Genomic DNA, 26,912 nt, shown 5'->3' on the forward strand with positions numbered 1-26,912 from the left:
TTATTTAAAACTACTCCAGGCATGGAACAATAAAGATGTCTCCAACAATTCGATTATGCTGCATCTATCTCTCGGGTGCCATTCACATCTAGGAGAGCAGAGGCGGGCAGGTACCCAATAAAGGGAGAGGGACATATGAATTCCCCCAATTTCAGTCTCTGCCTGAGCATGCAGCCCTATCTGGGTTCAGAGTTCTGAAAGGTGAAGAGAAGGCCATCTTTGCACAGTCTACTGGGTAAATTCTAAACAACTGATCAACAAATTCAATCTATCATTTTGTAGCAGAGAACCAAGATTTCCACCATTCCCAAGGCTAGACTGTCCCAATTAACATATCCCACTAGTAAATCTTGCTGTGTTTGACATAAAGTGAGTATGACAAGCAGAAAAAAAATTCGTGACTACTGTTTTCGTTCAGGATGCTTTAGTTGATAAACTTAAGAATTGCTTAATTTCCTTCCCTCTTATGGCTTTGGTCATGAGTATCAGTGATTTGGCTAATCTGAGATGAGAACACAGATTTGTACTGTCTACTATGAATGGCAGAGTTAAAACTACTCTCTCTGAGTTTAGAATACTTAGCAATATAGCGGATGGGACAATAAAAATGGAAGAACCTAGAAATATGTACACCCAAATGAAAATTTCTTCTCAAAATTATCATCTTGGGAAGCAACTCATTTACTTTCTTTATTGCCTTCAGGGAAAGTTCACAAACCAAACTTGAAATGCAGTTCTATCCCATCATAGTTATTCTTTGTTTTTTTGACCCAAAGCAGCATTACTCTGCTTGACTGTTTTCAAAAATAACCCCAACAAGATGAATATTACTGCGTTGATAACAATCCACTCAATGTGCTAAAAGCTCTGAAGACAATCCCTAGAGAAAAACTCTGCAACTGTATTGAACAAGAGCACCATTATTAGAATGCGTTGAACCCCTTCAAAGGTGAATGCTTTCAAGAGGGTAACACTTATTTGACTACAAAGCTCTGATACACTTGCTCACAACTCAGACACGGAACACTTCAGAGCCATACTTCATGGAATTGTTGAGCCGGAATTGACAATATAGTTCAATTGACAAGGTTGGGATAAGGCTTTGATTGAGTAGCCATTGCCTGTCTGTATAGAAGAGGCCTTTAGCTGGACATGTCACCACCATTTCTATCACTTTTTGAGGGCCTTCTTGAAAAGATGAAAATTATCTTGGCATCATAAGTGTCATACACACTGGGAAAAGTAAAAAAAAGTCCAAGGCACTGGAAGATGTTTGTGGATTTGGTCATTAGCACCCACTGGTGTGCTTGGGTCCTGGAAGCTGGCATGGGGACTAAGGGGTCAGAAGTATGGTGGACAGTTGTTGATATGAGCAACAGAGGCAGAAACAAGACAGAGGATGTTGGAGGTGGCAGGAAGGCTCCCAAAGAAGGGCTGATGGGGTACCAAAGACATATATTTCCTATTGTAAATTGCTTATTTTGGTTAAGCTTCATAATACTCACTCTCAGGAAGGTCAAGTGACACACAGATATTTTTTGATTCTTTTCTTTAACAGCTCTGAAGGTGATTAGAGATTTGAGACTTTCTCTATCCTCCCAAAACTTAATTTACTATGTAGATTATGTAAATATGGCTCGATATTATAAGAAATATTTCTTCTGAGAATTTCACAATGATCTACAAATGGCCATTCATTTCCCAGCAAATCCTTCTTGTGAACAGTATAGCCTCAAGTCTGAAAGTACAACCTTCAAAAGAGACCATCAGAATCCTGGCTCTGCTACTTATTATCTGTGTAACTTTGGAAAAGTCATTTTAACTTCTCTGTGCCTCATTTGCCTCACCTATAAAATGAGAATAATGGTAATTAGTTTATATGGGTAAAATGAGATACCACAATCAAGGGGGGAAGAGGTCATGCCAGTTACAGAGTAAATACTCAATAAATGCTAACTTCTACTAATATCTCATTATTTATGGTCATTTTTATGGTCAGAAGTCCGGGCCCAGGAAAGGTAAATCGCTACCCACTCACCATATTGCTGGACAGAATTAAAGATTGTTCTCTTTTATTCCTCTAGTACTGCTTATGAAAAAATTTGAGACTCACTCCAACGGGCTTCCTACATAAAAGTAATGCATGTTGAAAAATATTCTGATATCATGTATGGCCCTTTCCATGATAATCACAATAATAGCCAACTTTATTCTAGACCCCCGCCTGAGAGATACATCACTTACTCTCCCAAAATCCTATCACCCTCATTTACAGGTGAGGAAACTGAGGCTTAGAGAGGCTCACTGATTCGCTGGAGGTCACACAGCTAGAATGTCAGAGTTAGAATTTAAACCCAGATTCACCCACAGCAAAGTGGCTACACAGAATATTAGAAAGTAGTTCCACAATACTGTTTGCTTTTCAACGATCCCCAAATTACCCATGCTAAAAATGGAACTTTGTAATATACACATGACTCTACTCCAAGTCCATTCTTCATAATCTACGATTTAGAAAAACACACTTCGTAAGTGGTTAAGAGCCGAAAGTTTACTTGGGACACAGCTCTTGAATCCTAGTTGAGTCTAGTTTTCTCCTGGCATATATCTAAGGCAAAGGTTAGCTTGGCCACAGTCTGTGGTGCTGGTGGCATTCTTTTCTGGGCAGTGGCCATACAAACTACTCTAGGAATGTGATTGGAACCAGGCTCTGTGCCGTCATACTGTCCTGACACATTGTTTTGACAGGTAACGTGCTGTCTTTGTGCTTGGACGCTAACGCAGATCTGTCAAGTTACATGCACAAAGCAACATTCAGCCTTCCTGCCTGCCTTCCCTCACTTATTCCAGGAAGAATTTTTCCTTGCAAGTTCCCTGGGGATCGGCACTGATTCACCAGTGTGTGTTCTGGAGACACAGGGCTATCTCTTCATATGATTCCTGTTTGGGGCAGAATAAAACCTCTGCTTTATGTTAACCACAGGATATAAGGTAACCACAGATTTTTTTCTGTTGGTAGTCATGATAATTTCATGCTTTAACACTTAATTCACACGTTACCTTCTCCGGCAGCCTTTCCTGATTTCCCCTTGCTCAGTAGATACCCAAGCTTTGTGCTCCATGTCATCCTTTCCACTCAGTATTAAAATGATAGTTTTTAAAGCCTGTCGACCTCTCCAGACTGTACTTGCAGACAGAGAACATGTCTTATTCAAGGTGGATACTCAACCTTCATGCACCAGCATGGAATCACAGCAGGATCCATTATGATGGGTTGGGCGTTTAGACGTTTCAGTTGGTTGGTGTGGGTGGAGGTTTGTCATTAAACACTCTTAAGATCATGTCTGGCCTTATTTCAATACTCAGCACAATCACAACATCATGCATGCGGTAGGTACTCAGGGCATGCATGCCGACTTAATGACTGATTTATTGACTGAACAAATTAACTGACAACTGGACTTGTCACTAAAGGCATGGATTCTAAGGCAACATTCTTAATAAGCAAGAGCCTTTGATCACAACAGACCCCAATGACAGTGATGCTCTACAAGGAAGATGCTCTTGCCTCCAGATGCCTCAAGTGAACCTTCATGAGGTCTTCCGAGGCATCTGTCAGCACCATGGCTGTCTTTGTGGTCTTGATTCTGTCCCAGTGCAAACATAATGGTAACCAAAGCAACAGGACCAAGCTGAATGGTGTCTGGGTACTCTGCGTTGGGAGGAGCACAGCCCTTACCTGTCTGTGTTGTGGGGAGACTTGGTACCCCAGTCCTGTGATGGGCTGATTCTGCATCTTCTGCAGCAGGATCTTTTGCTGAAGTGGTAACGGCGACCTCAGCAAAGGCTGGCTCGAGAGGGGTTGGGTGGGCTGAGCTGCTGGCTGCTGCTGCGGCTGCTGCTGCGGCTGCTGCTGCTGCGGCTGTGCCTGCGGCTGCGGCTGCGGCTGCGGCTGCTGTTGCTGCTGCTGCTGCGGCTGAGCTGAAATCGCACTCTGCTGCGGCTGTGGCTGCGGCTGGGTATAATGCAGGAGAGGAGGCTTGCTCTGGGGAGGCAAAACGGAAGGCATCTGATGGTTGGCTTGATCTGAGTTAAAATGAAACAAAGGCTTGGTGCTGCCATGTCGGGGCTCCATGGCTGTGTGTGGGTTGTTCATAAAACTCCGGCTAAGATCCTGAGGCTTCTGCTGCAGGAGCACGTCCAGAGGCCCTCCCTGGGCCGAGGGGCTGGCCTTGTACATGTAGTTCGCCATGACCTTCGACTGGCTGCCACCGCCCACGACCCCCGGCATGGGGGAGCTCTGGGGGCTGAATGGCTGCTGGCCAAAAGAGGGGCTGGGGATTTTCTCCTGCCCAAATGGACCCGGGGAGGGCCCCGCCGAGGAGGGCAAGCCTGGCCAGCTGGTCGGCTGGTGCTGCTGCATCCGGACGTGCTGCTGACGATTAGCGGCGATCTGTTTGAGCTGCTGGGCGTGGGATACTTCCTGCCAGCTCGGCAGGGCCCGGCTTGCTCCTGAGGCCGTCTGGGGCTGAGCCTGGCTCTGAGGGACCGAAGGGATCGGGGAGGAAGCAGAGAGGGCCGAGGTGGCCATGGAGAACGCAGGGCCAGCGGATGAGGGCCTCAGCTGAGGAGAGCCCGAGGGGCCCTGGGTCAGGCCAGGTGAGTATTCACTTTTGATCACCGTCTTCTCCATGGGCAAGGACGGCCGGGGAGTGCTCCTCTGGCTTTGCTGACCCAAGTCGATGTTAAACGGGTCGTCCTGCTTTATGGTGGCGTTGATCATGTTCTCAAGCTCAAGGTCACTCATGGGAGGCACTGATATATTGGTCAGTTCATTGAACAGTTCCTGCAGCTCGGGATCCATCAGCTGCTCTCCGGGGTCATCTCCGTACCTGTTAGAAAAAATATTCTCCTGGGTCACTTGACCGTCCACGTGCTTGCTGCAAGAGAGAGTCTCTCCCGGTTCCTTCTTCACTTCCTTTAAGCCCATGTTGAACATACCATTTCCAGGAGAATGTGTATGGGCTGGCAGCGTGGCAGTCTTTCTCAGGGGTGCTTGGCTCATGGGCAAGGTCCCTGACATCATATGACTTTGTCCATTATTTACTTGGAGGCCCCCTTGTCCTGCAGTGAGGTTTTCCCCAACACGGATTCTTTTGATATCAAGGAATGAGTTGTCGACAAAGCCATTAGGCCTCTTGCTGTTGGCAGGGGACAGGTTAACAATCTGTTTTCTTTTCAAGGAACCCTGGAGCTGAAAGACAGAGGGGGAATAAGAAAACAAAACATGAGATATTTTTCAAGATGTGTTTAGTCAAAGGAGACAGAATATTTGAATGTTTTTTCCATTTACACATAGGAGGAGGCACAAATGAAGCCCAGTTTGGAATATAATGAAACTTACAGTAGCACAAACAGAGCAAAATGTTTCTGGAGGAGCAGGTCAGTGAGGGGTGACAGGTCATAGAGGTTCCCATGATTGGTACGTTGGCCGATGGATGAAGAATCCTTCACATGTCATGGGGAGTTATTGATAATGCTTATGATTAATCACCAAAGTGGTGTTGTTTTCTGGAACAGGCCAAACTATTCCACATGCACACACACATAACCCACACGGCCACAGGCCACTGGACTGAATACAATTTGGACCAAGATGGGAAACACTGTAGAGTCTAAAGCTGGGACCCAATTTCCAGTTTCTTTTTCACAGATTCAACCCATCATCACTCTTATCCTCTAAGTAAGTAATCAGAATAGTTGTCGTGTCGAAGGAGGTAGTCTCTCTGTTGTTTAACTATTTTTCTTCCTATGATTCTGCAGCTTTGCATTTGAGCCCCTGTAGCAATACTGGGTGGCTGCGCAGAAGTTATGAGGTCATCATTTATCAAATGAGCCACTCTAACCACAGATTTTCCGGGGGATTCATTTTTTATCTGGCCCGTCTCGAAATCTCTTAGCCAAAACCAAGGTGTAGAGAGGGAGTACCGCATAGTGGTTAAGAACTCAGGCTCTGGAACTGGCTAAGCGGCGCTCAAATTCCAATCTGTCACTGAGTGCTAAGTGGTCCTGGCTCTGGACTTATCTGAGCCTCAATTTCCTTACCTGGAAAATGGGGACGACAGCACTTAACTCATAGGAAGACATGAGACATGTAAACATTTAGCACAGGGCTTACTGAAGTAAGAACTCAATAAAGTTTAGTTTATAAAAAAATATGGCTTACTACCTTCTCAAAGAGGAGCATCTCTCTAAACAGCAACAGTAACAACAAAATATTAAAGTACTTCAATCACTCACTCAGTGATAAGACTGTATTCTATTAACTTCAGACATTATATAGAGAGATTTAAGGACAATACAGTCACACCAGTAAATTAATAAGAAACATAAAACATGCACCATTGATCTTGAGATCCTTGTTGCTTTGCCTCTAAAGTGAGAGGCTATATCTAGTAAAGGGTGGCTTTCCCAGTGCAGCTGACCCACTTCAATTATTTAATGTTCGCTCAAGATAATTGCAAATTACTGAGGCAGAAGGACACTTCCCAGATATAAAATTCTATCACTTCTCCTGTCCTCCCTTTTCTCTTACCATCACTCCCCCACCCTCCTGAAGATTTCTAGGTAACCTAATTAGAAAATGAAATTAACGTAACTGAGCACCTATTATATGCCAAGTACTTTAAATATGGTTATTTTATTTTCCTTAGCCTTTACAACAAAGACAAAGTCTTTACAATATCCATTAGATATGCGTTATTTTATAGATAAGGAAACCAAGGCTCAGGGAGGCTAAATAACTTGCCCAGTATAAGTGGTAGACCTGGGCTTTAACTCAAGGTCTGCATAGTTCTAAAGCCTGTGTCACTTCCACTATATGATGCTGGAGTCACCTTGTTCAGGGCTAGGGTCTGCCTTGCACGAAGAGGGAGGGGGTAGTGAGCACAGAGATATCCTGGATCTCTCATCACATGATGAGGAATCAGGGAATGGCGGGGATGCAATCTAGGGCTGAATGTGAACGGTATGTTTCTTGTCATGTAGTTCCTCGATACCTGTTTCAGTAATACATTACCTGTGGGTTTGCCCCCTCACAAGTGTGTATAGTTATGGTCGATGTACCATGCTGGTGTAACCAATGTTTACCTTTTACCATTGCTAATGGGCAATCAGAAAAAGGAACCTGACCCAAGCTGGGCCAATCATTCCTTCCATGAGAATTCTGAAATCGGAGAAAGTGAGACCAGGCTCTCTTTGGGTAGCTGCACAGTCATTTATAAAACTTGTGAAGTGTTGTTCCACTAAGCCAACCACAGCCATAGAGGAAGTAAGTCTGTGGAAAGAGAGGGAATGATGCAGAGAGGAAGGACACAAATTTTTATAGCATTTGAGGGCCTGATTTCAATCTTAGGCCAGCTCTGCCTCTCTCGTTGTTTTCCTTGATACACTATGGAATCTTTACAATAAAGTCTCCTTGTTGCTTAAGCTAATGTGAGTTGAGCTTCTGTTACTTTCAACCAAGAGCCCTAACTAAATCCCATGAGATCTAACATTTGGTGATGAGCAGTTTGCAGCAAGGGGTAGGGTACCCTTTGTACCTGGCTGTGAAGCTTTTGTTCCCCTCATCTTTGCTGTCTCTCCATGTTTCCCTGACTCCTAATCTTGTCTATTCACTGATATAGGCCAACATCATCACAGAACACTGTCAGCCATCACTGCATTTGGCACAAACTGAAAGTGGTTACCGTCTGTCCACAGGCGGTCAGGAAGAGCACAGACCAAAGAGGGTCAGCCGTGTTACCTTAAGAGAGGCCACGCTGATTTATTTCAGCATGTTACATTTTGAAGGTTTTTTCCACAACTGGTAAAGAAAAAACAAAGGAAAACATTCTTTTTCCAGGTTTGGGTTATTGCCTTTGATTTATTTTCCACTGCTTTGAAAAAACCTGTTCTGCCAGATTCTCTACCGCTCAGGCCACTCCCTGGGCAGTTCAGTACATACTCTGGGAAGCAGCTCCAGGACTTTCTCTAAGCCACCAGGGTTGGAGATGGAGTAATAGAATTAGCGGTGGTGGTAGCAGTAGTAGTAGTAGTAGTAATAATAATAGTAGTAACAACAAAGTCATTTATTGAGGGCTGGGGTGCTAGCCATCATGCTAAGCTTTTTGTATGGATAGTCGCATCTAATTCTCACAGAACAACTCTAAGAATCCTCGCAACAACAACTCTATAAGGTTGATACTATTTCTACCCTCTCCCCTCCCTTTTAGCGATGAGAAAATTGAGGTTGGGAGACTGAGGAACTCTTCAAGGTCACACAAACACTAAGCAATAGAGCCCAGCACCAAACCAAGGATTCCCACTGCTGAGCCTGTGCTGGGGAGTAAATGGTACCCCAGGCCCTGACAGAGATAAACAACTGGTGCCCACACGCAGGTATTGAGGAAGCTGGACCAGGATCTAGTCCTGATTCTGGCATTACTTGCTTTGCTATTTCAGGAAGTTATTTCTCTTCTGTGGACCACAGTTCCCTCCTTTATAAATAGGATTATCTCTGAGAACACTTTCCTGCCTGAACCCAGAAAATAATAGACAATGAGGGAGTGAGAAGTGTTTTATAGGCATATGTATCATGGTGTAAAGTCATCACCAAGCATAGCTGGATGGATGACTTAAGGTAGGAAACAGAAGTCCTTCTCAGTGACACATGAAAGACATCCCCATGGTTAAAGAGATTCCATTAGGACTTCATCAGGCATGATATTTACCAAGAGAATTTTGGGGATAGTCTATGTCCTGCCTTGGAGAAGCTTCTAATCAAAGTTATGTCACCAAGGCCCAATGAATGCACAAAAGTAGAGGCACAGTACAATCTCAGTGATTCTCAAAGTTCAATCTTTGATCTGAAGTATTTTCTTTGCTGGACTAAAATGTCTCCATCGGATATATGGCTTTGAATTGTGGTATAGAGTCTCAAAAATTTCTGTGACAAAATGGAAATACTGTATTCTAGAAGGAGAGAGAGAACACAGAGAGTCATATCATGAATACCTCAGTGAGAAATAGTTTATCAGAAAATTCAATGCCACCTTATCAGGCCAGGAATCGTCCTAAGGGAATGAGACTCAGTCAGAGGAATGAAGACATGGGTTTACATCAAGAAAGATGGCAGCTGGTTTAGGGAAGTTGGGAGCTCCACAGTGTAGACCTTCCAGGTGGCTGGGGAAGGCGGGATGGGGGCAGGTAGAAGTATAAGGGCGGGGTATACCCTGAAAGCCAGAGGGGACAAACAGTTTCCAGAAAGCAGTTAATAACATTGAAAGGGTAGAGGAAAGAATCTCCAGAACAAATCTCTCACCAGGGCTGACTTATCCATTAGGCTGGGTAGGCACAGTGCCCAGGGCCTACAGTAGTCTTAGGGGCCCATGAAAATATAATTTAATTTAGGATGGAAGAAAAATTGAACTTTTAGGTTGAGGAAATGTTTTAATATATATAGTAATATATTTATCTTGATGTCAACACAGTCATAAAATATAATTTTAAAAGTTTTTATAAGGAAGAAGGGGCCCTCAAAAGCAAGAGGTCCCCCAAAGGCTCTCACTTCAGAACTACTATGTATTGAACACTTAAGACAGGTGCTCTTAAAACAAGAGTTGTGTAGAGTCCCATTTAATCTTCTCACAGCTCTCTGAACATGTATCCTGATCTTCATTTTCACGTGAAGAAATTGCAGCTTCTGACTTTAAGATTGCATAGTGCATGATATGGAAGCAGGCTGGCAACCCGAGTCTGGTTCCAAAGGCCTCCTTCTGAATCACTTACTACACTGCTTGCTTTCCTTTGGCCTTCAATTTGCCACGTGCCAACACTGTTCTCAACACAGTGGACACAGAGAGCCAAGGTAGAAGAATAACAGAATGAAGATGTATGGCATGCACAGGGCAAGGGTAAGGGCATTCAGGACTCATAGAGATGGATGGCAGGAGAGGATGGTGACATCATTGGTTGGAGGTTGATGGTGAAAGCTCAGGACATCACTCTCGAGGCTCCAACAGAAGAAAGGGAAGAGACAAAGGGTCACTTGGTCATTCAAAAAGATTTATTGATCATCCAGAGAGGGTTCTGTGCAATGATCCCTGGCATGAGAGAAATGCAGATGACTAAGCTCATGGCAGCATGTAAAGGCTTCAAATGAGTGCTACATTTCAATATTTATACTTTTTCTAGATGGACTGAGAGGCACATTTTGTTTTGTACAATAAACCTGCTCCCCAAAATTATTATATTTAATTTGTGAGATTATGCATACAATATCACCCTTTCACTAGTCATCCAAGAAAAGGGCTTCTTTTGGGAAGGATTTCAACACAGCAAGTCTCGTCTGGCTTGCATATGACACAGGAATCAGTGTATTTCCCTTCGCTGAGACCCAGCAGACTGTTTCCTTTTACTCTCATCCTTGTTCTGACTCTTCTCCTTGAACACCTCTGTGCTATTTGAGGCCTGCGGTCTCTACTGGGGGAAGGGGTAGGCCTGCTCAGGGCAGGGCCCAGACACAGTGGCCTGCCTGCCCCAAGGGCTGCAAATGGAGGTGCCAAGAAGCATATGGACAAGGAAAATCCAATACACAGTGGCATCAGGGCTGCAGTCCCCTGGTAAACTCTCCTTTTTCAACAGCTGTGCTTTACTCTTCCAAAGGACTAGAAACACAAACTTCCTGGAGGGATTTAAGAACGCCATTATTGCACAATCCTCTGGTTTCTGTTTCTTTCCCTGCCCCCATCCCTTTCCACAAATAAATGCATTCTTTGTCTCCTGTGCTGCCCTAGAAACAGGGAATATGCCACACAAAGGTAACAATTCAGTCCATAGGTCACATTTTTTTTCCTCAAGAAGATTTCTGTCTTTCTCAAAAAGAAATAAACACGAGAACCAAATTTACCTCTGCTTAGATACTTAAGGGAATATCTTGGTCCCATCCTCTGTAAGCTTTCCTCAGGCCATTTTACTCATGGCTGATTAGAGATAGGGTTCAGAATAGGTAATATGAGAAAGAGATCAACTCCCCCAATAATTTATGACTCGATTTGATTCTTGAAGTAAAAATGTTTGGGATCCTGAAACAGCAAATTCCAGCTCATCACAGTACTTGAAAGTAAGAGTGATTCTTCCCTGGCTCTCCTGCCCCCAAACAAACTAGATGGAGTTATAAGGCTTTTGCTGAAGACATCAAAAAGCTCCTACTTCTTATTTAGCCCTTGTAGAGTTCAGAGCTTCTCCGTAGTGCTTCCCTGTATTGCGAGGTATTGTTTTATGTCCATATAGTAATTAGATTTGCCCAGCTAGATTTTAAGGTCTTTGAGCTTGGGCACTGTGTTTTATACTTGACTGGCTCCTTTTAGTACTAACCACAATGCTGGGTACATTACAGGTGTTCAAATAGTAGCTTGTTGGATGATCTCAGTACTTGAGAAGCTGGACCCTTCTAACAACCGAGCAGTAAAGCAATGGTAAGAAGAAGGCTGTGGTAAATATCTTCATATCCAATTCACAAGCAGTTTAATGGTTCCACTAGAGTTTTGCTTGAGTGATCACTTTCTTATGAACCCTGAAGTCAAGGAATGAGAAGCTTGAGAACTGAAACAACGTTGTCATCCATGTAAACCAAACGTGAAGGTGTGTGTGAAGTTTTGTGATGGATTCCAGGTGGTGCTGAGCCTCCTGGGGTGCAATTCTAAGCCCCACCTTGACTCAATGTCCCATGTAAATGATACTTCCTGTATAATTTTTAGGAACTTCCATTTTTATTCCTTCAGAATAAAGTGTGATTTTTAATTTAATTTAATTTAATTTTTTTTTTGGTGGAAGGTGTTGGGGAAGGCATGTTAGATCTATCTGGAAACTTTGTCCCATAACTTTGTTCCATAAGGTCTGGACTCTGAGAAATGTGACCACTTAAGTCAATAAAATAGCTATGTTTTTAATGAAACCAAAGATAAATTTTATATAGAATCCAGAGCGCTGCAAATTCAGGATCTTTGTAGAGAAAACAAGTCAACACACTGTCCTTCTAAAGACACTACATGCCAAAGAGTCCCACATTCAGAACTTCTTTAGTGCCTCTCTGCCCCCTTCTTATTGTTCATGGCTGCTTGTAGAAGAGTAACCAGAAGAGATGGAAATTGCCTCAGAAACACACTCCTCATTGCAGGGCAGAGTGAGGACGTCTCATTACAGCATTTTCTCAGTTTGCACACTTCTAGCCCTTCCCCTTGGAGAATGTTCCAAGTTTATCATCAACTCACAAAACATTCACTGAGGGAAGAGGGATGAGAACCCATGCAACACTGTCTCAGAGTGGTAGTTATACATACATATATATAGATTCTTTTTCAGAGTCTTTTCCATTACAGGTTATTACAAGGTATTGAATATAGTTCCCTATGCTATACAGTAGGTCCTTGTTGTTTATGTATTTTACATATAGTAGTGTATATCTGTTAATCTCAGACTCCTAATTTATCCCTCCCCTCTTCCCCTTTGGTAACCATGAGTTTGTTTTCTATGTCTGTGAGTCTATTTCTGTTTTGTAAATAAGTTCCTTTGTATCATTTTTTTAGATTCCACATATAAGTACTATCATATATTTTACACATCCTGTTTTATCAAGATGAATGGGAGGCTGCGGGATCTCCAAGGAACATGGAATTGAGCTGCTAGTAAACCTGGGATGTGAATGCTACTTCCCTCCTCTTCACTGAGCTTGAACCAGTCACTGTCCTCCCTGTAGGATGGGGTTTTAGGGGGGTTAGGAACCATGTAAGTAAAGCACCAGCAGCATTCCCAGCTCAGGGCAGCGCTCCATCCCTGGTGGCTCTTTTTCAGTAGAAGAGGCAGAACTTGAGTCTGAGCCTGTGTGAGGCTTCCTGCTGTCCTGACTGTTACATGCCAGCATGTGCTAGACAAAGGCAAACTGAAGACAACAAAACGAGCCTTTCCTCATCTGTAAAATGGCATCTGTTTACTCATTCATTCAACAGATATTTATTTAGCACCAAGTATATATTCTGTGAGGCTGTCGATGTCTTAGCGTTGTTGTGAGGACCAAGTAGCTAGAGCACATAAAGAGCCTGCAAAATTTGGTCTTAGAACATAGTGCTCAGTAAATGTGAGAATTGATAAAAACAAACAAAAAGGAGTGTACCAGTCTGTCTGGAAATAAAACGAAAAGGAACAGTGCAATGTGATGGTTGCTATGCCGAGGTGTGTATGGGATTAGCTGTGGAGGAGAGTGGCCTTTGTCTGGAAAGATAGGAAAGGAATCCCTCTCCCTTCCAAGGAAATACACCCCCAAATATGCAAATGATAAGATTGTTTTATGATATTCAGCTACACTGCTAGTGACAGTGTAACAAAACTTGTTGTCTAACAACAGGGGAATGTTGAAATTAAATTAGAAAATTCAAGGTAGAAGTACTTTGCCATATTGTCTACTAGCTTAACCAGTGTCATTCTAGATCCACTTAGTGGTAACCAGTGTGATTATCCTGATGACTGTCTCCTTGGTCTTCCTGACTAGTTGCTACAATCATCATAAAGCAGGGGCTGGTGGGGCCACCTTTCAGAGATGGACCCTCTGTGTTTAATAGAAAATGAACAGAATATTCTATAAAAGCTTGAAAAACCCAACCACTTTGTGCATGAAATACTTTAATCATGACTCATTTTTTGCCCAAAATATATCGAAGCAAATCCCCCAAAAATGCTATGTCTAAAATGTTGGCAATTCTCTGGAAATCTCTAAATGTCCTCCTCAGCAGAATGTACAATGTATTAAGTACCATTAATCAAGTGGCTTCTCTCTCGTCCTTAGCTGGAGGGCCCAGTCTGAAAGCTTTCATTCTAAGGGGCCTAGCTCAAGGTCAGTGTATCTCCTCTGTGAGGCCTTGCCCTCCTACTTTGCCTCATGTTCTTTCTTCCTGCTTTAATGATTTTAGCACTTTCTGTCTAATATTGTCTTTGGTAAGTGATTCAGGTCTGTGAGTTTTTCACTTCAGTGTGATTCCAAGGAGTCAGTGGAAGAGAGAGTACTTGTGCATCTCATGTGTTCACACAAGCTCAGTCCAGCACTAGCTCGCTGACTGGCGGATGATTTGACTTACTGGGCAGCCAGTGGTCTTGGAATGTTAGATGAATCAGTTTATGGGACGTCTATGATTCTCTGCCATTGGCCATGAATCATACCACAGGGCTTCATAAACCATAGGGCTGATTCTTAGCAATTCTTTGTCCAGCTGCAGAGCTGCTGGGAACTGGGGCAGAGCTGAGAGATACTGGAGTGATAGGAAAAGCACCGGTGTTCTAAGAGCTTGCTCTTCTTTCCTTATGCCTGTGGGAATTGGATTTATTCCAAAACGTTGGCCAATGTGAATATCAGGAAAACACAGGTGGCAGAGAGAATGCCCTCACACCATCCCAGGATTGTTGCAATTCATTATTTTGGGGTTTGAACCCAGGTACTGAAGAGTCCCCACTTTTTTGTAAAATAATACCAGTATAAAACCCAGCCACTCCTAATTCCGTGGCAGCATTTCTCCCTCATCCTAAAGGGCTTATTTGACTTAAATAGGTACTAAGGGTTCCTATTCTTCCCAGCCTAATTCTCTCTGACCACATTCTTCCTTTTTCCTCACGCCCCCTCTGCTTCATGCACAGTGAGGTACCAAGTATTGTTCAACCCCATTCTGAGAATCTGACCCTACATTTTGCCTCTCCCCAACCCAATCTATTCCTCACACAGCCCCTGCCCATCCCAGTGTGTTCTCCTCATAGCAACCAAAGGGATGGTCCTCTCACACTTAAGCTCCAGCCATATTATTTTTTTTTTAATTCCCCCAAACACAAAAGGTGATTTCAGCTTCAGGTCTTCTGCTCTGTAACTCTCCACCTCCTCTACCTCTTCTCACTCTTATCATAGCTAGCTCCTTCTTTTTCTTCAGTGTGACCCCAGCAGAGGTTTTCCATGACCACCTACCTAAAATATGCTCTCATGGTTGTCTTCCAACTCAACCTCCTGATTGTTTCCTTTACAGTGTTTATTACAATTTCCTAATATTTGTATTCATTTGCTTCCAATTTTTAAGTCTGTCTCCCATGAAAGCCCTAGATAAAGTCTATCTCCCATGCAAGCCCTATCTATCTCCCAATAAGCCCTAGAGAGGGAGGCTTGAGCTGTGTCTATCTTGGTGACCACTGTAACTCATCTCTAGTATAACCCAAACAAATAGGCGGTCAAAAAGATTATTTAAAGCAAAATAAAATGTCTAGAAGGAAACACTTCAAGATTCTGAAGTACTTTCTGGTGGCAGGATGATGATTGTTTTTGCCACTTTGCTCATATGTCTGTGTTTTCTAATTTTTCGATATAGGAACATATATCATCTATATAATTAAGATTGATGCGAACATGTTATTCAGTATGTCTGCCCATGCTAAATAACCACACTTCTCGAAGAATCTGGTAGCGGGGCTTGCTTCTGACGGCGGGACATCCCATCTCCCCGAGGCCCAAGCAGACTGGATCAAGGCGGACATTTGATTCAAGTTGAACCATTTCAATGCTTTTCTAGTAATCAGAAATTGAAACAAGACCTTCTCAACAGTCTTTGTGCACTTGAAATGAGAGAGATGTAGGGCTGCCTGTACTGGAATCATTCTCAGTCATGTACAATGAGAGACAGAGAAAGCGAGTCTACAGAGATGGGAGAATGAAACTGATGCCCAGAGTAAAGCCAGGATGAGAAACCACGCTGAAAGAGAGGGGGAGGGAGGAAGGAGTGGGAGAGACAGAGACGCAGAGAGATTCCTGAAGCTTTCCAATTCCTGGTTCCAGCCCTTTGAGAGAGTCAATTATACTTCCTGTAATTGAGATGCCCTGTAACCTTCCAATAAATCTCCCCCCAACATACACACCTACACCTTTTTTTTTCCTTATGATACTTCAAGAGGGCTTCTGTCGCTTACAACAAACGATTCCCAACTAAAACAAAGATGTAATAAAGCCAATAATTATGTTCCAATTAGAGTCTTCATAAGGTAAATGCACATTTTTCTTGACTGATTAAAATTGAAAAGCTGAGCAGAGGCTAAATGCACACATTTATTTTGGTTTCTCTTTCAACTTGCCACGTGTGGTCATTAACCCAGCTCTTCCACAGCCTTTATGAAAGGAGAGCGTTATGAATTAAGAATGAAGGCGGCTGTTCCATGACAGCAGGATTCTAACAGGGTTCCCATTGTCTTCACCTAGCTCGACACGGCATACCCAGGGGAGGTCCAGAGATGATATCTCCACCAATTCTCCCCTCGATGCACAAGAATATCCTGAACATAAAACTTCCATCTGAATCATGTTTAGACAACCCAGGTCTGCAACGTGTTAACTGGTTTGGATGCTATCACCTGGAGACAGAGGCGGGAGCGATGAGCAGACCTTTTAAGAGGTCCCTGCAATTTCAGGCTCATCTTTAACTCCATTACAAAGGAATGTTAAGCAGCATTTAGAAGGTAGTTTGGCAAAGTACCTGAAAGCACCAAACAGCTCCTTTGATGTTTTTGGCATTGATGTCATCATTCTTTTGAAACTTTTGAAGAAATATTTTTCTTATAGCAACTGTATCAAGGTTCGATACAGGGTGTTGATGTGTGTTTTCTCTGGTCTGATGTTAGTCTGAGTAACTATGAACCATACAGAGAGATGCTCCTTTAGAGAGACCTCAGCTTTCACTCCAGCCTATGTTTATTTTCACATCAAAGACACATCTAAGGGGAAATTGCTTAACTGGCTCTCTGAAACATGAAGAGGTTTACAGAGATATTTGGTTATAATTGAAAAAACAAAAACAAAACCTACACTTCGGGCAATTTAAGCCTTTCATGCCCGGAAATGTGAATGTATAATGGCAGATAGAAAACTTCCTTTGCTTTCCAGGAAGGTCTGAAAGCAGACTTTTTCAAGCAGGAATTAAAATCCCACTATTTGCCATACATTTATGGGAAATGATTCTTGATGATTTAAATGACATTAAATGGTGGGGGGACAATAAAGCCTTTATATTGTTTGCAGTTTAACTGCTCTTTGAAGCAATGTCCTATAGCAAAACAATGCCCTCACTTTGATCTAACCTGCTCAGCCCAGTAATTATATAACTGAGATGAATTCTCCACCTGACAGATTCCAATTCTTCATGTGTGGCCATATTCTTTGAAGAGGGAAAATAAACCCACCTAGATTGGAAAATAAAACTTTAAACAAGTCAAAATTGTGAAGCAACAGTAAGTCTCTCTGTCAAAGCAGTAGGCTGAGCAGAAAGCCTCTTTGCAGATGATGAGAACCTCTGTTTCCCAGGATAGGCTTACGTTCTTCTTGAAACTTTTTATTTATTTTTTCTTGTTTTTTGGCCGTGCCGCATGGCCTGTGGGATTAGTTCCACAACCAGGGATCGAACCCGGGCCCTCAGCAGTCAGAACAAAGTTCTAACCACTGGACCACCAGGGAATTCCCAAAACGTATCTTCAAACAGGAATATGTTACCATTCCTTTCTGTCAATTCGTATCATGATAAGTCAATATTCATCATTTTTAAAAAATGAGAGGAGAATGTACTAACCTGGGCCTTGGGTTAACTGCTAACTGACTGTTCCCTGATGAAAAACAAAAAACAAAAAACTGTTCATCCCATTATAAATGGCCATGGGATAAATCAGACAAATAAAGGAGCTCATTTCGCACCATTCTGCAAAGAAAACTATTTACTGTGTTGCTTGAGTCCGCTTAAAATATTAAAAGCATAGTCTTAACTCAGAAAGCTCCTAATCTTCAAAAATATTGCTACTGTTTATTTCATTTGCCTTTTAGATACAACACAGGACAGATTTAAACTGAGAAAGCTCACCAACTGCCACCTTGTAAATTGCTTCTAATCCGGATGTCAGCAGGATTGATGCCTCTGGGACTTGAGCCCCTACCCCCAAACATACATTTCTTCTCTGTACCTGGCTTGAGATTAATATTTTGTATCCACTAGTTAGATTTCTAGAGGATAAAATACTTCTTTATCCATGACTCATTTTCTGCATTTGTCACGTCTCCATATATGTCATTCCACTCTCAAAGAGGGTTTTTCTCTTCAACCAGTGCGTTTCTTTCACTGTCCTCAAATTCCAGCTCAAAACTCACTCCTTCTCAGAGCCTAATTGTGATCACCGCTGTATTATTTTGTGCCCCAGTAAGCCACTCTATCCATGGTTTGCTTTCCTCGTGTATTTAAGGCTTTTGGCTTATAACTGTTATTATATCTTTTTCAGTGCCCCCCGCAAGATCGTAAACACCGTTTTGTGTCTTCTGATGTCTTCTGAGGCAATACATTGTAGTGGTTAAGAGCCCGAGCTTTGGCACAAGAGACCTGGATTTAAGTCCTGGCTCTGTCCTCTACGAGATAGTTTGGGTAATTTACTTAACCCCTCTGAGCCTCAATTTCCTTCTCTTTATAATGGATGTAACAGTTCCCACTCAGTAGTTGTAGTGAGTCTCAAATGAGATAATGTCTATGAAGTCTGTATTCAAAATGTGGCAAATAATTAAGGCTTAATAAATATCAGCTATTATTTTCATCTAGTCTTCTCTGTCTCTCAACAAAACTTGGATGAGTGTTCAGCATACAACAGAAAAGAGGAAGAACCAACAGCGTTCACTGGGTGTCTACTCAATAGAAAGTACTTTCCATATATCATCTCATTGAATTCCAACTTCCCTACTTACTATCACTATGACCATGGGCAAGTCACCTAACTTCTGTACCTTGATTTTCTCACCTGTAAAATGTATATAATAATGATACTTATAAAGCTGATGCAAAGATTAAATAAATTCATGTAGAGTGCTTAAAACAGCCCGGACACATAGAAATGGCCAATAATACAAACTATTATTATTATTACTATTAAATCCTTACAACAACCTTGAGAGGAGATATAAGGAACCTCATTTTATAGGTGAAAAAAATGATGCTACAAAAATTTAAACAACTTGACCAAGGTTGCCTGGCTAATAAGTGAATCAAATTTGCCTGACTGTTTATGAAATGCGTTCACCAGAGAAAACTTCCATTTCATGCTAGGGAATTATTCCAGGGAAACACTAGAGTGACAGCTAGGTCCTCAGGGAACTGTCCATCACAGGTACCGGGCAAGAGGTGAGGCACTCACGGAGATGCAGGAGATGGCCTCCCTGGCTTGGAAACCATGCAGAGAAAGGTGGGCTTAATTATGAAGCTCATGGGTAGGCATCAAAGGACTAGGTAGGGGAGTGACACGATCTGTAACGTATTTTAGAAAAAATACTCTAACACCCAAACATTTGTGGGTGGACTGGAGATAGGAGAGCTCAAGCCAGAAGACCAGGAATAAATATCTCAGCACTCAGTAAGGGATGGTGAGAACTGGACTTGAGCTAAGGTGCTGGTGGTGGAAACAGAGGTGATGGGAGAGAACTTAGGAAACAGAAACCAAATGAACTTTGTGATTAATTACATGTGAGAAATGTGAGTGACAGAAAGTAATTAGGGCCAAATCCAGATTCCTGGATTAGTGACTAAGTAGATGATAGAGTCATTTGCTGAGAAAAAATGGTAGGGAGAGAAGTCTGTTTTAAGAGGTAGGTGGGGAGGCAAATGACAGGTCCAAGTTGGCCCATGTTGGGCTGGAGATGTTGTAGGTCACATGAGTGGAGCTGTCTCCTTGCTGGCTAGATATTCGGGTCTGCAGATCAGGAGAGAGGTTTTAGCTGTCTAAAGAGCTTGGACAGAAACGCATCTAAGCATTAGTCGAAGGAATGAACATGGTTTTGAGTCCAAATAGAGAGTTTGGAGTGAGAAAAGAAGAGGGATGGGAATGGAGCTCTAGGGAACATTAAAATTTAAGGAGAGAGCGGGAGAGGAATAAGGTAGAGGAGATGAACAGTTGAAAGAAGAAGGGAGCTTTAGGGAGGGAGGTCGCAACTTCAACCAATGAGAGGTCACCTGGAACCAAAGCAGAGCTGTATCCACAGCATCTGACATTTGATGGTGATTGGGGGAAGAGGCCAAACCACAATGCATTAAGGATAGAATGGGAAGTCACAGAAGGAAGCAAATTGGTAGATTATTTTTCCTAAAAGCTTGATTGAAAGAAGGAGAGGCAGGATAGCAGCTAGAGGGAGTTACCTGCCTAATCATTTTTTATATCCTTCACAGCAGTTGGTACAATATTTTGTATTTGTAAGTATGCAGTTAAACATTTTTGAATGAACGATTCTGTCATCTTGCCTAATTCCTTCACTTTATCTCATTCGTTTTCTTCCATATTTTCTTCTCTTCTCTATACCAGTAAGGGAGGTAGTGAGGCTGAGTTTCCTTGTTCAAATACTAGATAGAAGGCATGGAGTTTGCCTGTTTCTCCTAGAGTAGTTAAACATATTGCATGTAATAGGAAGCTCCATATGCATTTGAAGTCAGCCAAGATAAGAGGGAAGCCAGGCCCTGAGAAACATAGGTATCACTGAGAAAGCAGAAGTGTTGCATCCAGGTATTCTTTTCGTTGGGTTTCGTGTCCAAATAAATAAGGGTATATAGGAAAATCCTGTTTGAGGAACAACAACAACAAAAACTACCCAAAGAAAGACTTAAAAAGGGATGGAGGGCATTGAGTGGCTTCAGTGAAAATTCCAGTAGCATAGATTTGCAGGAAATCTAAGGATACTAAAAGCCTATTTAAAATGGTATCCTACTTGATCTTGATAACCAATGGTAGTTCAAAGCATCAGGATTGGGTCTAATCACTTGTTAAATTAAGGTCACATATGGGAATTGCTTTTGCTCAGATAGTTTCCTACTACCGAATAAGAAGGATCTAATAAAGTTTGATCTTTGGATGCCTATCATCATGTATTATCAAGCCTATCATTTTCTCCATCAAAGAAAACAGTCAGAGAATAGGGGGAAGGGGAGAGAGAGAACAATCCAACAACCCTTGATCCATCTATGCATCAATTCAGACTATTCTCCATCATCTGTGTTCACCTAGCAAGCACACATCATTTCATTTCTTGCTTTAGCTTCTCATCATATTTTTAAACTTTCAATATCATTTAGTAACATTCTTTTTTTCTCCAGGATATCTAGTGTCACAGGTGCCTTTTTCTTTCTCTTTATTACTTTTGGCAGTAGAAAGAGATTTTTTTTCCCTCTCTCCCATTGACCTTTATCTATTCCTAGCAAATTCATTGCTTTATGGCAAGAGCTAACACGGTCATACGCAGATGCAATTTATCTTTGCACGCAGTCGGTCTGCGTGCATGTGTCTGTGGAGTGTGCTTCTCTTTTATTGTTTGACTCCTTTTAACTCCACTCAGATCTCTCTAATCACAGTTTGGAATTCACCTGAATTTCCCTGCTGTGAAAGCTGAAAACGCTGACATCAAGTTGCTAAGACCACAGCTCTGAAAAGGAAATAGCACATCTTTATTGGTGGGACCCATTAAAAGATGTGAATGGGAGGTTTTTAAGTAAGATGTTGCATACGTATGACCTCCAGGTGCTTGACAGTGACCCTGCCCCACATGTTGGCCATCTCCTCCATAATTAAAGAAATGCTTTGAAAAAGAATGGAGCTGTTTGATTTTCACACTGAAACATAATTCTGGGAATTCAGAGCCCACAGCTTGCTATGCCCAATCCAAAGGATGGAAAAGGTTCATACAAATCTTTTCATGGGGCTGAGAGAGTCTTTGGCATTCTAGCTTCATTCTTTTCTCAGGGAGAAATTTTAATTTCTTATGATTTCTTATGTGTCCATGTTCAAGGTCAGTTTTTTTTCCCCCTCAAAAAGGCTGCTATAGCAACAACCACCCATCACAGAGTTCTTCCTTGAGTACTTACAAATGCTGCCTGTTAAGCAGATCCCTATGCCACATGAAAGGCCAGGGAGAAGCATAAGCACATCAATTGGAAAAGATAAACTCGATGGTAAAAATAAACAATTTTTTGAAATGGAAGCAGAAACATTCATTGATTGGATGGGGCACTCCATACAGATGATGACAATTTCTCTATAACAACAAACCAAGCCGACACTTACATGGTGACCAGGCTTGAAGGGCCTTGAGCAAGGTGATAAAGAGGAAATGGGAATCAGGCCATTGCCAAAGAGAGCCTGAGCTCTGGTTTCTGCTCAGGACTCAGCAGCCATGCTTGTGGTGTGCAGGATGACCTGAAGTGGTATCCATCTTGAGAAAGTAGCCTTGGGCCTGCTGCTCTATGGCCCTGGGGTGACAGCAGTGTTCTGCCCAAGAACCTGTGTATATCCCCTCCCCTCTTGTGGTGGCAGCTGGACTAAGAAGACTGACCCATTGGCTCAGACATAGAGAACAGACTTGTGGTTGCCAAGGGGTGGGGGGATGGGGGAGGGATGGAGTGGGAGTTTGGGGTTAGCAGATGGAAATTAGTGTATATAGAATGGGTAAACAACAAGGTCCTACTGTATAGCACAAGGAACGATATTCAATATCCTGTGATAAACCACAATGGAAAAGAATATTTAAAAGAAGAACATATATATACATATAACTGAATCACTTTGCGGTACAGCAGAAATTAACATAACATTGTAAATCAATTATACATAAATTTAAAAAAAAGACTGACCCATTGGGTGTGTTCCTTGATCTACCTCAAATGGCACCAGTAATATTTGTGCTGAGATCATTACAGTCTATGAAGTACCAATGGGATATGGAAGCCATCTGTAGAACCAAAAGGAGACCGTTCTTCCACCCTTCTCTCCCCTCTGTGCTTCTACTTCCCAGGCAAGAGGGGAGGCCTCTGACCTTCCATTCTTGCCCCAATTTCACCCTCCATGATCATGCGTTTGACACCCACGCATTAGCCATCCCTTCCTTCCATAACTGAATTAGTTTGAAGGAATAGCTGGCAATACATTCCCAAGGCTTGACTTACTCATCCTGTTCTGTGGAATAAGGAACATACCTGGCCTAAAGGAAAGTATCCTCTGAAAGAACTAGAAAAGGGGAAGCCAAGGGAGAAAGCGTAAAAGCCACTGAGTCAACTGCTGAGAAGAAATGCCGTAATTTCCCCCTGTGGGTTTGTCAGCAAGGGCTCTGCCCTCTGCCCTCCAGGCCCACTCTGCGTTTGAGTCGTGCAAAGTCAGAGAGCAACAGGCAAGAATGCAGAAATATGTTTAGCCTCACCTTTTATGAACAATCAGAATTCAGTTTGCATTGTGCAGTGCAAAAAACAGGCCTAGGTTTTCTAGAAGATACATGAGAAAGAGGCAGAAGAGAAGGAAAATAGAATGTCATAGAAAAGTCTTTGACAGGAAAAGAAAACACTTTGTAGGCTTTTTTGTCCCCCTTCTTAATGACAAGCAAGGGATATTCACGTTGAATCATGCCATTCAAAAGGAAACGTACTGGGGCAAAATTTATATGAGGAGAATTTCACTGCCCTACATTGTTTTATTTCAGACAGCTAGTTACTGTGAGGCTGTATTTTCAAATTCTTTCTTCAAACATCTATGCCCTTGGGCAGACATATTAGCTCATTTTATATTGAGAATCTCATTACATCAAGTAGAAATCCTAAGCCTGATAAAATGATTTACCCCCTCAATTTAACTTTTATTTTAGTCTCCCACCAGCTTCTCTGAAGTGGGTTTGCTGCCAAGCTATAATACTATTTTAGACTGAGTCATCCAGGCGCACTGAACAGCTTTTACTCTGCTCTTAATGTTTCCCCATCCCTGTTGTTTGAATAAAGAGAATGTGTTCTTCTATGCGTTTGCATTTGAAATGGTTACCAACGAGGGAAAAAAGAAAAAATGGAGGCTTAAATCCAGGGTGTTTGGCCCCGAGGGAACACAGACTCCCTTCTCTCCGTCTCTATGGCTCCCAAAAGGGGGATTGAGGGCTATACATTTTTAAGCTCTGCTGAAGCCTAGAAAAACACTGGAAGCATATGAAGGCACTGGTATAGTTGAGTACATAATGCTTCATTTATTCATGGGGAGAAAGTATTTGGAGTCACTCACAGAGGGTGTGGTTAGAGACCCCTCCTGGAAAAATCAAAAATAAAAATGAAACATTAGGTGAAGTCCTGCTCCAGGAAATTGGCATGCCATCACCAGAGTTGCAGGGTTTTGAAAAAATAATAAAGGAATCATACCTTCTGAGGGAAATCCAGACCATTCTTTGATTGCCCAGACTTTGCCCCTGGGGCAAAAGATAGTCTAGGCTGAGATATGTACTACGATGATGATTCCTGGTGAGGAATCCGCGTAGAAGGACCCAATTTTACCTTCTGTCTCTCAGAGTCATCGTTTTATCCTAATCTGCTCAACTCCTGTTCCTTCTTACTCCCTCCTCCCTCCCCACTCAGAACCTCAGTTTTAAATGAACTAATGCAAATCAACCCCAAGTAGCCCTGGTTTTGCAAGTCCCACTCTCAGTGTTCTGGCTTCTGCATCTGTGATCTCATATACTCACACCCTCCCTACACATCTACTGATTTCGATTGCTGGCTCTGTGGATGGGAAAGCCTGAAATATTTTCAGAAATAAAGAAGTAGCATCTAAAGTTTCACCCAACAGAGAGGCCCCCACCATAAAAGGAAATTGTGAATACTGAGAAGTCTCTCTCCTTCTTGGACTCCCCTGAGAGCTGGTTCAATGGCAGATTTGAAGGACACCTTCTTAGGTGTCCTTGTCGGCAGAAGGGCCTCAGGCCCCATCTGGGCTGGGCTCCCATGGCTAGGATTAGGTATAGCTGGAATGTGAAATGGAGCCAATAACTCCAATCCCAACAGGCAAAGAAGTCAACACTAGTGGGGAGGGCAGAGGCAGGAAAAGGTGAGCTGGTTGGGATTAAAAACACCACAACCAGGGGCTCCAGCAAAGCAGAGACAGTGAATGGGAAGCATCATTAGAAACACAGGTTGTCAGAGTTATGCTTCTGCTGTGGTTCTGAACCAGGAAAACCAGAGCCAGGAGAGGACCTGCGGGTTCCCATGTTGGCTCATGCTGGCTGAGGCCACACTGGGAGTTTCACACAGAAAGAAGCGGGGATGAAGCAGAGAGGGCATAGTAAATATTTGGTGGTGGGAGGTGAACTTGTTTTTACTTCACTCATCCTCCAAGTAATCTTGGCTCAGAAATTAAATTAATTAAATTGGCCAATATATGCCTCACCTGTTACCTCCTACAGGTTTTGGTCAGGATAATCATTCTACCAACACTGAGGACCTCTGTCCCACATGTGTGAGATCTAATGAACAAGCAGACCATAGTCTTCAAAGACTTCGAGGACTCACTGGGGTCTAGTGGGAGAGACTGACAATGGCTGAGTAAATATAAAAGGTCAGGAAACAAAACCCAGAGTTAGTAGAAGGAAAGAAATCATAAAGATCAGAGCAGAAATAAATGAAATAGAGACTAAGAAAACAATAGAAAAGATCAATGAAACTAAAAGCCTGTTCTTTGAAAACATAAACAAAATTGACAAACCTTTAGCCAGACTCATCAAGAAAAAAAAGGGAGAGGGCCCAAATCAATAAAATTAGAAATGAAAAAGGAAAAGTTACAACAGACACCACAGAAATACAAAGGCTCATAAGAGACTACTACAAGCAACTATATGCCAATAAAATGGACAACCTAGAAGAAATGGTCAAATTCTTAGAAAGGTACAATCTCCCAAGACTGAACCAGGTAGAAATAGAAAATATGAACAGACCAGTTACAAGTACTGAAATTGAATCTGCGATTAAAAAACTCCCAACAAACTCCCAAAGTCCAAGACCAGATGGCTTCACAGGCGAATGCTACCAAACATTTAGAGAAGAGTTGACACCTTACCTTCTGAAACTATTCCAAAAAACTGCATAGGAAGGAACACTCCCAAACTCATTGTATGAGGCCACCATCACCCTGATGCCAAAACCAGACAAAGATACCATAAAAAAAGAAAACTACGGGCCAATATCACTGATGAACATAGATGCAAAAGTCCTCAACAAAATACTAGCGCTCTGAAGAAATAGGAAGCAGAGTAAGAGAAGAGAGTGTACTGTGTTAAGCAGGATGGTCAGGAAAGATTGCTCTGAGGCCCTGTGATGGGAGGGGCCGCCTCAATGAGAGGAGGACATCTCCAGCCACTCTAAGTTCCAGGGTCTCAAGTTGGGCCATCTAGAGGAGGGAGGGACCAGGGGTTCAGATCCTCAGTCTCAGTGTCTATTGAAGCACCATTTCCATAGGACCCTGGGAAACCCACAGAGCCACTTCACCCCAGCCATGTGAGTCAGACTCTGGGACTCAGAGGTAACCTGAAGGCTGGTAAACTTTCTCTGCTACCCTGACAAATCTGAGGCCAGGAAGCCAAGTACCCCCTGGGATTCTGATATAGCAATGCAGGCAGCAAAGAGGCACCAAGCTCCTGTAAATAACATATGCTTTCTCAGTTGGAGGCAAGGCAGTGCTTTCTGGTCTCCCTTTACACCACTGTAAGAGTGAAGAATGCACTTCTGCTTGAAATTCTACGTGCTTTTCATTCTTAGTCAGACTTTCACCACTCACTTAAGTTTGTACATGTACCTTCCCACTGGATGGGTTCATAAAGCAGACCTAAGGAACTATATGTTTCACCCTCTGGGGCGACAGGCCAGAGAGGACAAAGGCACGGCTCAAATATTCTAACCTGAACTGCAAAGGATCATATTGTTACACTGAGGATTCTGAATCAGTTGGCCTCCCCTGGAATGCAGTGTGACCCAAACAGAGTCAGCCTGTAGCACCATGTACCT

At 42.6% G+C, this 26,912-nt stretch overlaps 1 protein-coding gene across 1 annotated transcript in view; it reads right to left on the reverse strand.

The window, feature by feature from the left end:
* MAML2 (mastermind like transcriptional coactivator 2) overlaps positions 1 to 26,912 on the reverse strand; it is a 361,930-nt gene that overhangs the window by 116,601 nt on the left and 218,417 nt on the right. The window contains exon 2 of the mRNA XM_004265453.4: positions 3,740 to 5,254. Coding sequence (XP_004265501.1) covers positions 3,740 to 5,254 — 1,515 coding nt within the window. The remainder of the gene's footprint in view (positions 1 to 3,739; positions 5,255 to 26,912) is intronic.

The sequence above is a fragment of the Orcinus orca genome, chromosome 8, assembly GCF_937001465.1.
Source record: "Orcinus orca chromosome 8, mOrcOrc1.1, whole genome shotgun sequence".
Classification (NCBI taxonomy): domain Eukaryota; kingdom Metazoa; phylum Chordata; class Mammalia; order Artiodactyla; family Delphinidae; genus Orcinus; species Orcinus orca.